The following is an 11374-nucleotide window of genomic DNA, read 5'->3' as shown; positions in this document are numbered from 1 at the left end:
AGGGGGTGGGGATCAGAAAAAGGTGCAAAGCCACAAAGTGTGAGTGCGAGTGTGCGTGTAAAGGGGTGTGTGTGAAAAATCCCTTCCAGCACCCCTTTCCACTGGTTTTTATTTATTGTTGTTGTTGTTCATTCTGCTGTCATCTATTTTTCAGACCTTTCTGCATCTAAGATGGTGAAGAAAGGAGTGAGGAAGAGAGCAAAATAACTACTGGGAAGTCTCAAATCAGGTTGGGGAGTGTGTGTGTATGTGGGGGGGGAGAGGGTGGGGGGAGGGTAGGGAGGGGAAGAGAAAAAGGAAAGAGGATTAACCACAGCAACCCCCCCCAAAACACCAACAGCTCTTTTTTCTGAGGGAGGACTCGAAGGATTAAAAGGCAGCAACTTCTGAGGCGATCTGTCCCCTGAGTTATGGATGTTGGTGCACTTACTTCAGGCCAGATCAGAGCTCAGAGGGATCTAACCAGAAGCAGCAACCACCGGCTCTCCACTTGCCTTTTACCAGGTTTTACCCATCCAGTATGTTTCTTTTGATAAGACATTTTCCAGCGCCCAGAGTTTCAGTACAATGTGCAAATGGATACTGACAAATGGTGCCTCAGCCTTTTCCCACCTGCCTTGTTGCTGCTTGCTGCTGCTCTTCTTGGTGTCTTCTGTGCCTGTCACCTGCCATGACCTCGGCCAGGACATGCTGTCCCCGGAGGCCACCAACTCTTCTTCTTCATCATCCTCCTCCTTCCCCTCGTCCTTCTCCTCTCCTTCCAGTGCGGGGAGACACGTGCGGAGCTACAATCACCTCCAAGGAGACGTGCGCAAGAGGAAGCTCTACTCTTACAACAAATACTTTCTCAAGATCGAGAAGAACGGCAAGGTCAGCGGCACCAAGAAGGAGAACTGCCCCTTCAGTAAGTACGGTTCCGCCACGCCGCGGCTCAGCGCCGCGCCCGCACCGCGGCAGCCCCGGCCCGGGAGGGAGAGGGGCTGGGGGCGCGGAGGGCTGCTCGGGGTGGGCTCCTCCGGGAGCTGCCGCCGGCACGGGCGCGCAGATCTCCCCGGACGCGTTTGTTTTGCAAATGGCTTCGCCGAGCACAGTTTGTTTCTCTGCCTGGCAGAAGAGCAAATTAGAAAGATTTGTGAGGATGTGGCGCGGAGTGTGTGTTGGGGGGGAGCATTGTCTCCCGAATATGAAAACCATTATCCCCTGTCATTAACGCGCCTTGACGAGAACGCTCTATTAAAACAATGCATCGATTTCCCCCACGCACGCACTCCTCCCCGCGCCGCACCGGGGCCGTCCGCCCCGCGCTCCCCCCGGGCAGGAGCTCCTCAGGCGGCAGCGCCGGAGCCGGAGCGCTGCATGGCGAGCGGCTGCGGCGGGACCGCGCGGACCTCACACGCATCTCATTGTCAGTCTCTGCCCGGAGAGAAACGGTTTCAAAGTAAAAGTCGTGCGGCTGTTCCCATGGCTGTTCTTTCGAGATTTTCTGCAGGACGAATTAGGTTTTTAGTAATAGCGTGCTTCTGGTAATGTATTTCTGGCTGTCAGTGCTGGAAATGTAACCTTCATTCGGTTTTCTTGCCTGTGCAGTCTCAAACTGAAGCAACTGTAGTAAATCACAGTATATTGCATAGTAATTCTTTCAGTGACTGCATCCCACTTCAGGAGCATGCTGAAGAAGTCAGCTCTGTTTTGCGAGTGTTGGGCTCCAGTGGTGGAGCACCACTCCTTGGTCATGGGGTTGCTCTTCATAAATCCAGAGAAACCCGGGGATAAATCTGTTAAATTAAAACAACTTGAGGAGGCTTAAGTAGCTCTCTGGGTAGCTAATGTGTCAAATACAGAGTACTTCAGCAGGTTGCCCTTCTGTATGACAGCCATCACAGTTAATACTGCTGTATTTCTATTAAATACCCATAATGTAGGCATAGAAGTAGGGAGAAGGCTGATGTATCATATGTCACTGCTTCGTTTGCTCCACCTTGCAACTTTGTACTTTTTCATGCGCGTCATGCTCATAAAGGCTTTAGATGTCAAGGCAGCTGTGTCTTACCACTTCCTTTTTGTATTTCCTAGAAAGCCAAGTTCTTGAAAAACAGAGCTGCACTGAACACTTTGACAAGTTTGTTTAGAACCAGGTCTTAGCACTCTATCTCTCAGATAATTGTTTTTTGTAGAGGACACCATGATTCCCCAAATATGGGATTCTGAAATCTTTGTGCGCATCTCTGCAAACACAGAGCCATGCTGCATAAAACACCACTGCAGCACAGTCTGTGAGGAGCCCAACCTGACAACAGTGCATTCAGAGGTAAATGCTCTTCTCAGCAGCCACAGTGAGCCAGCAGAGCTGTTCAATGAGTAAAGCTGCAAACATTCATGAGTCCCTGTGAGATCTCACCAGTAAGGGGAAGAATAAACCAAAATGCATATATACATCTTTCTACTTTCAGTCTGCATGCAGAAAACAACTCTGTGTAACTGTGGGATATGATTGGTTTTCCTAGTTTCCAATCAATGCATCAGAAAGAAAACTGACATTCTTGGAGATGTCGTGGTTATTTTTTTCACATCTGCAGAGCATCTACTGAAAGAGAGAAGAATGTATTCCATATAAGTGCAAACCAATCGCTGTGTTATACGTAGCTGTATCCTGTTTCTCAAGTTTACATGCAGTAAACTTGAAGAAGGGATTCCTGTTGTCCTACAGCATGCAGCTAGCTAACCCACTTGCAGTATGTTATGTGTAACATACTTCAGCAAAGAACAGTTAGGCTTCTGCTAGCAGAAGACAGGTTGAACAGTTGTATCATCTTACTCTTTTAATACTTACAATAATTTCCAATGTGAAATTGTGTTTTCTGTAAAAGCACACAGGCTGAGACCCTTTATCTGCTGGATCTTAATTTCAAGGATGTCTGCACAGTAAAGTGTTGCAAGCAACTTAAAATCTCTACCTATCAACACTTCCTGTAGCTGTGTAATCAGAATGCCATAATGCCGCCACAATTCCCAGCCAGGCTTTGATTCCATGCAAATATGCAGTATCTTTAAGGTAATCTAAAAATGTGTGATTACACGTGAATAAATTTCTGCAACGCATAAAGGGTTGGCCAGCCAGCTCCCTGAACTGGAGCCTACTTAGCGTCAGAGGCTATTTAATCCCTAATAGGACCTCCTCCTTCAATACCCTGCTTCCCTAAATTCATAATAATGACTATTGGAACACAAGACTGTGCTTGAAATTTAATTTGGGGGCTGATTTTCCCTTACACTAATGTTTAGAATCCATTTATGCTGACATGAAGCCTTATCTGCAGTGCTCTAAGATCATGATATGTAGTGTAATTAGGCAACAGCTTTCATGGCTGTCTGCCAGTTAAGCACTGTCAAGTAAGAAGAACAGTTGGAGAAAGTCAGAATAAACACAGAATATAGTTCTGAGCCTTTAAAATTGTTCAAGAAGCATTAGTAGCTCTGCTGTGTAAGTATTGCATAGAGTGCACTAAATAAAAGTTTACTTTGGCAGATGCTTTCCAACTTGATTGCCTGGAACTCTTCCATCAGCCTTTCTCTACCTATAGGGCAGCAGGAACGGAGGTGTCTGCTGACAACGCTGTCAGGAGGCTGGAGGAAGCAGCATACAGCAGAGCTGGAGTCTGTTTGTCAGTAGATACAAGCAGGAGTCTTTGCAGATTTTGTTCTATTGATCCTTATAGCCAAACCTTGGTCTCTGAAAGACAACAGCTCAGTACTAAAGTACTAACTCATCCCGTAGCACCACAGCTGTCAAGTCCCTTGCCCGTTTTTGTTGGGGACCTTTGCATGCATGAACCAGGGCAGCTGGTAGGCAGCTGTACTGCCTTCTGGAGATTGAAGTATTTTCTGGGGGGAGAACAAATCCCAAAACTCTCCAATGAGTAGACGAAATGCTTTTGCTGCAACCTGACATCTGGGATGACCAACAGGATCTTTAGCCTTACGTAAAAATGGAGAGAGCTGCACATGTCCAGATTCAGACCTGTCCTCCATCTAGAAAGAGGGAGGAAGTCTTTGGGTTTGAAGGGCAGCAGGCGTTGGAGCCGCATGATGTAAACCAGCACAGGAAAACTTCAGTATATTTTTGAGTAGTATGCTATTTTTAATTGACTTTTAAGGCAATTAAAAGTGTATGAAGCTCGTGACCTTTCCATTTACAGCACAGACCTTAGTTGAAGAATGGTGATGCAGTATGTGATGCTTAATTAGCAGCAGCTAACCTGCAGTCTGCGGCGTGAATTGTGCCCGAGTGAGGACTGCAGGACGAGGTCGTTAGGTAGATGTGTAATTTGGGAGCGAAGGCTGTGTAGCCGAGGCTGCATTTCAGTAGGAAGAATTACCGGAACGGCTCCTGCGGACCGAGCGGTGCTATGCAAAGCCTACGGTAGGTGGCGGCACAGCCACTGCCTGGTGCCACCTCTGCCGGACGTGGCAGGGGAGAAGGGATTGAATCCTCAGCTCCGTGCGCTGATTTAGCTCAAGCAAAGCTAGAAGGGCTTACATCACCTGACAGGTTATTATTTGGCTCTCTCAGAGCTTCCAAAATGGATTAAACTAAACAGTGCAAAGACGCTGCGAGTGCAGAATAAGAGCGTTCCCAGGGAGAGCTAGCATGAAATAATTAGCTACTGCTCACAGGCTAATCTGTTCCAGGCTTTTTCCCTGAGTATGCAATTATCTTTTATGTAGGGCTTTAGGATCTCCCGATGTTCCTGATGGTCTTTTGTTTTGCTTTAGTTATTGGGGGTTTGGGTCAGCAAAGTAGTGAATAACGGCTAGAAATAGCAGAGCCTCATTCTGCAGCCCATAAGATCTAATTGCTAAATACACTGATCATCAGTGTTGGAGGTTTTAAGGGTGTATGACATATAAAAACACATAATGCCAAATAATGGGTTACATACACAAAGACAGCATTTAAAAAGTTCTGATTAAGCATACTCGATAGTTGTTATCTTTGTTTTGTTTTGTTTTTGTATACCTCAAACCTTTGTAGGTACAATAATCTTGGATATGCAGCTCGAAGTGGATTAGATTAGTCAGTAAAATATGCTATTTTCCTACCACAGTTGTTCAAGCTAGCTGTTTGGGGTTATCGACTCCTTACAAACTGCTGCTTCCAAATTAATGTGAGAACTTTTCTCCATTTTTTTCTGAAGAAGGCTAGTAGCCATGTGTATTATTGCTTTATTTTTTTTAGAGACACTTTATTTTGCTATGAATTAAAAATATTTTAAATACAAAATAGTACTGCCTCACTGAAGTAATTTGAATTTTCTTGTTTGTTTGTTTGTTTCGTCTTTAAATGTGAAATTCATGATGATTATGGAGATGATTTCCCAATTTAAGTCATTTTCTCCCCCTTTCCCCCCTCCCTCCCCCCCACCTCAGAACTCAGTTACAAAATTTATATCTGGCAGTGTACAACCTTAAGCACTTACGATTTATGAATGTGGAAAGAATTGTACTATTTAATGTCTACATGACACTCTCCTGTTACCCTTGCTGCATTCCTGCCTTGTGGACCCTCCATGCTGATACTGATACTGTAGCCCTATCATAAATCAGAATACACAGGTGCAAGAAGGCTTTTTGTCCTCGTAAATCTAACCTGTAGCCATGTGACAAAAACAAAGGAGTTAGGGGCAGTGGAAAGTTTGTTCTCCATAAAACCTCAGAAGAGTGCGAGCAAGAGGCATGGCTGAGAAAGGGAGTGCTGCTGTTCTACTGGGGGGATTCTGAGGTATAGCACAGTCAGAACTTCCCTTGAAGGCAACCATAGCTCAGTGAGCTCTCTAGAATATGCTCATTCCTTCAAAACATCTTGGATGCATTCATTCATAGGATAAGATACTCTGTTTTGAAATAAAGCATTTTAAGATGACTTTCAGATGTGTTTGATCTGTGCGTTTCAATAGAGGTCTTTTTTCTTCACATGGCAGTTCAATCAGATTCTGCAGTAGGGAAGTTTTAATTTCATCCACAGAACCTTTCATTTTGGGAAAAAAAACAAAAAAACAAAAAAACAAAAAACAAAAAACAACCCTCTTATTAGCAAGTCTTGTTTGCCTGTATCTGAAGTTAAGAGTGGCAGGTACTTGGGAGTACACAGAACAGTATCTTCTCTCATGGATGTTGCCTCATATTTCCTCTGAGTGAGTAACCACATACAGAAAGTTCTTAGTAGGAGAAAAAAGGTTTTGTAATAAATATTGTACATTTATTCATAAATCTGAAAATTGGGATCGCAGCAATAGTGTAAGCGAAACAGAAATAATTCAGTCAACTTTGGGTTTATTACAGTGCTGTTTTCATGGCTTGTTTTCATTCTTCTCAGTTTTCAGAAGAGTTCTCTGAATCAACCTCTTAGGGTCTGTTTCTCACCAAAAAATTTCAGTTTGCACATCTTGAACAGCTGAATTTGCTTGCAGTTGCTGTAAGATACTAAACCTTATCCTTGTATTCTGGGCTTTTTCATCTAGGAACTTCTGATGCTTTCAGAAGCAAAAGTAGTTTGAACATTCTTCAGCATTGACAGCCAACATCAGTTAGATTACACTGTATGGAGAACAAAGCATTGCTTGCTTTGGACTCTGAAAAATAAACTATCAGATCAGAAATGGAGGATGCTTTTAATAATGTGGGCACATTTGTATATCTTTGTTGGCAGGCATAGTAGTACTGGTACTCTAAATGCATGTACTTTCAAACAGATTTTCCTTCTTCTGCTTCAACAACTTTTTTCGTGCAGTACTTATATCTCACACTCTTCATTGTTCACGTACTTTGAATGCAAAGAAGCACTTTAATGATACTTGGAACCACTGGTCTCCTGAACTGAAAAGATTATTTCCTAGCAGTATTAATTTCATTTGTTGCTAGAGCCAGTTTGTTGTAAAACATCTCTGTTAGTTACAACACAGTAAAAGGGAGACAGGAAAGACTGTTACACGAAGTTTTGAAAAGCCAGCCTGGGAAAGCTCTCTGTTTTTATGAAGAAAATGAAAAGCTTTAGGGAGAGGAGTGAGGAGTAAGTGGCTTTCTTTTTAATAATTGGATTGATATTAAAACTGAATTCATTAGCTGAATGGATTATTAGAACTGATTGTGCTACTTTCTGAGTACAGTGCAACAAATGGAAGTTGCAAGGGAAAGAAAGGTTTGTGAGTGAGCCAGGTCACTCTGCTTTTAAATTAGGTCACTTATGTTCTTTCTTTGAACATTCAGTTCTAATTGCAACAGTAAATCAAAGAATACACTCAAAGTAGATTCCCATGTAAGGTGGACAACTGGACAGTGCCTTTTTACTGCTACCAACACGTGCATCCAATTACTGGGTTGATATACTCACAGTGTCAGCTGTAAAGCATTCCCCTATTTTATAGTCAGCCTAAGGAATTATTAGCCTGTCCCCTTTCACATTTACCTCTAAATAATCTGTCAGTAGTGTATATCTTCTACACTTAAAGAGGAATTTTCACACGCATTGACTCTGACTTTCCAGAAAAAGGAAATGTTGAAATTACAACAAAAAAGTTTAATCCTTTCTCCCTCTCCCTCTGACTACTGATGTTGTGCAAGAGAGGAAAAGGCTATAGATAACGTAAGTATGAATTTTATACAAAAACACAGATCAGATCTTTCATGAAATTTGATGTAGTAAATCAGCGTAACGCTCATTCCTTCAGTGGTTGAATGTGTGATGGACAAAGTTGGTTGTTTTTCAGGGTTAGTGATCTACCCTACAGAGGGAACAGGGGTGAAAACAGGATTTAAGGGGTCTGGCTGCATTTCCTCTTTCCTTCACTGATTCAACACATAGCATAGAAATCAAGGGAATGTTTGTTTTCGTTCAGATTTCTAATGCACATCTCTGGAAACTACAGACTGACCGCAGTATGTGGGAATTGGGGAGGGGATGCTGAAGTATTTTAGAAGCATTGAGGTTGCTTTTTAACTGCAGTTAAGGGATGGTGCTAAGTGGAGACTGGGTATAAATCAACGATACCACGCCTACATTAGAGTGCCAGAGCAACTCAGAAAGGATGACAAGAAAGAAATAAGGGCAGCACATGTCAGAAGTGGAACAGGAGAACATGGTCTCCCATTTTGGCAGCAATCAATTCACTAATACTGAATCACAGACTCATAGGGGCTGGAAGGGACCTCTGGAGATCATCTAGTCCAAACCCCTGCTAAGGCAGGTTCCCTACAGTACGTGAATCACCCACCTCATCTCACTACATCATCAGTTTGCTCACAGCTGGAATCTACAAAGCCACAAACTCATTAACATGCCTGTTGACTTTGCTTGTAAGCATGTGATTGGCTTTGGGATATAAATTCTCCCCACACCCACTTCCGTTCTATCTTCTCCAACTCTGTTCTGAAGATGCATTATTTGATACGTGCTCTGACATTCTCTTACTCAGATTATTCTCTTCCTTAGTAACCTGCTTTGCTCCTAATGTCAGAGCTGACAATGACTATTTGCAAGTAGAATGGTGGTCATCCTTGCCCTTAGAAGTAATGAAACCAGTCACAAACAAATTGTGTTAAAGAAGAAAAAAAAAAACTTTTTTGTTTTGGTTTGTTTGTCTTCTTCAGCTTTTCACTATCCTTGTACTATCTACTATTTTTATTATGAGAAACACACACCTGATGGAGATCAAAATATCCCTAGATTTCTTAGAGGTTTAATCTTTTGGAGGTGGAATACGGTATTTTTTGTGACCGATAGGTTTAATGTTATCAAGTATATCATATTTTGTAAGTTTATCCTTAAGTTCTGAAGTAGCTGCATAGCAACAAGCTCATATTCAGCAACTGTTGCTACAGTGACCATAAGAGTATGCGCTCTAGAACAGAATAGAGGATTGCAGTGTTTAAAATGATGAGCTGTTGATAAGACTATGGTTTTAATGCTGTTTTCTTTTTCAGGCATTTTTATGTTGTAAGAAATGCATTCAATGAAGCAGCCTTTGACAGCAACAGAACACATTTGATTCACTTTGTATTTCCCAGACATTCACTTTTCCCCATGGATTTCTAGGGGTAAAAATTGAAAGTGCTAGCCATGATGATCTGGAAGTACCCCTCTCATCCACAGGAAGAATCCAATAATCTGCAGTAACTTTAACCTTAGCTGACATCACTGTAGCCTTTTCCCCTTCCTCAGAGGAAGTGATGCAGTGCAGATGGCCCATGTCCTGACAACGGAGCACCTTTCCTTTGTCAAAGTGCTACTGATAGCATTTGGAATACAGACATTAATAGAGTACTCACTGAGAACATGTAGCTGCAAAACTGACAGTAACGTGAAAAGAAGCAGAAGAATTTTTCTAGAGCTAGCCACATTTAAACTGCTTAATGAGCCAAAACACAATTAACTGAGGTTAGTGATCAGAGCTGCAAAAGACACCCTTTCTGAGAGCCAGTACTTAAATCAGTTAAATCAGTTTAGGTGATTCTATTGGATTTTGCTTTGTGGGCAGCTGTAATCCTAGGTCAAGGAAGATTGGGTGGGATGCTGAAATCATGCAGATTGGCCATCTATCCATTCTGGCAATGGCAATGTTTCCTATGGCAAACATGCTGTGGAAAATGCTGCAGGATAGGGGAAGGAAGACAGTACCAACAAAAAAATCTCTGCTCCAAGCCCTCTGCAGAGAACTGGATCATTTGTCTCACATCTTCAAATGCCCAAATAGCCCAAGGGTGGAATTAAAATCTAAATCTGTATATTCCATGGCATTTAGAGGTACATTTAGTTATTTCTTTTCTTATATATCATGAACCAGTTGATTGATTCAGAGCTGAGGATTGTTGTATATTAAAGAGCTACAGGACTGAACCCACTGACATTACTGAAAACATTTTAGGATCACTGTACGGAAGACATATATAGATTATTACTAGTAAATGCCAGGTGTGAAATAGATTGCTGTGGGGTTTGAATGAGGAAATGCACTTCAGTTGGGTTATATACCTATAGAACAGCTACTCTTTCAAGGTTGCAACTGAAGTTGTGTAAGATCAGATCCAACTCCAGCATTCTTTGAAGAAGTAATTATTTATACAAACTTCAGAAAGGCTCTTAGAGACTGTTACGGAATTTTTGATTAAAACAAGGCTGAAATGTATGAGGGCCAGAAAAATGACCTGGGAATGTGTGGAACGAAATGTTCTATCCTTCAGCACAGGAGGTGAAAACAGACTAGGTATAAAGGAAGCTGTAGAACTCTTCTCAGTTCTTCATGCTTCTCCTGCTGATGGTTAAGCAACACAGAGAAGAAATGTGTTTATTTCAAGGAGAAAAGGAGGAAGAGTGAATAATTTGGCACAGTAATAGCCTGTGGGTAGTAAATGTTGAGTATGTGAAGTGCCATGGAGTGTCAGATATTGTGAAATATAAGGTTCTATACAATATTTTTGTCTATTGTACATAAAATTCATACATATATTTGACTCAAAGCTCTCTCTGTCTCTTTGCTGCTTATAAAATCAGAATAGTATTGTTTCCTACATGGGCAAGGCTCTTATGAAAACAAATTATTTGTCAAACACACCAGTAACACTGTGATAAGTGCCCACTGAAGGAAAGCCCACCAGCAACTCAATAATTTTGGACGTAAGGAATAGGGAGGATAGTTTTGTTCTCCTTATAGAAGATGAAACTAACTGACTTCTTAGCACCAGCAAATGTGTTTGTCCTTTTATCAAGAAAAACATAGTATTTCCCTGGAAAAGAAACATTCTGTAGCTTCTCTTGCGAGCACTGTCAATATTACTCCATGCATTTGTTGCATAGCAAAAAACAAAGGTTAATGGCAAAACAGCTCCTAACAAACAAGGTGGGTGCAGGCACAAATTGGATTTGCCCTTCTGCTGAGCTGAACTGAGACTTTGGTTTGCTGTGTGATCATTAAAATCATAAAAGGTGTCAAATTTGAGTTTACTTTAAAGATCTGAACATAAGGATATTTCAGCTCAAAGATCGATATCATTTCTATGATTAAACAGTTAAAGTAAGCAATTCCACTCTCTTCTCCTTAGCTTGGCCTATCAGTCAAAGAAACTTAAGCATGAAGTTTGCTCAGTAATTTTAATATTTGGTCCTATTACACATTCTTGAGACTACCTCAGTTTCTCTGAAATGTTGTCTATCTCCTGGAGTTAAGCTACTAGAATTATCTATGTGTCTGGGTTTCTTTTATTTATTTCTTCTCTTACCATTTTTATTATTGATATCTTCCCTTTGGTGTCATAGGCATTATTCTTTCAGTTTAATTTATTACAGTTACTTTTACATGTCACAAGTTCTCTTTGAAATGACAGC

General features: G+C 41.7%; 1 protein-coding gene across 1 annotated transcript in view; it reads left to right on the top strand.

The window, feature by feature from the left end:
* The first annotated feature begins 340 nt into the window (after positions 1-340).
* Positions 341-11374, top strand: part of FGF10 (fibroblast growth factor 10) — a 56827-nt gene continuing 45793 nt past the window's right edge. The window contains exon 1 of the mRNA XM_048931182.1: positions 341-904. Coding sequence (XP_048787139.1) covers positions 568-904 — 337 coding nt within the window. The 5' untranslated portion in view covers positions 341-567. The remainder of the gene's footprint in view (positions 905-11374) is intronic.

The sequence above is a fragment of the Lagopus muta genome, chromosome Z (assembly GCF_023343835.1).
Source record: "Lagopus muta isolate bLagMut1 chromosome Z, bLagMut1 primary, whole genome shotgun sequence".
Classification (NCBI taxonomy): Eukaryota; Metazoa; Chordata; class Aves; order Galliformes; family Phasianidae; genus Lagopus; species Lagopus muta.
Note: the sequence above shows the minus strand (reverse complement) of the source record. Positions and strands in the feature narration are given on the sequence as shown.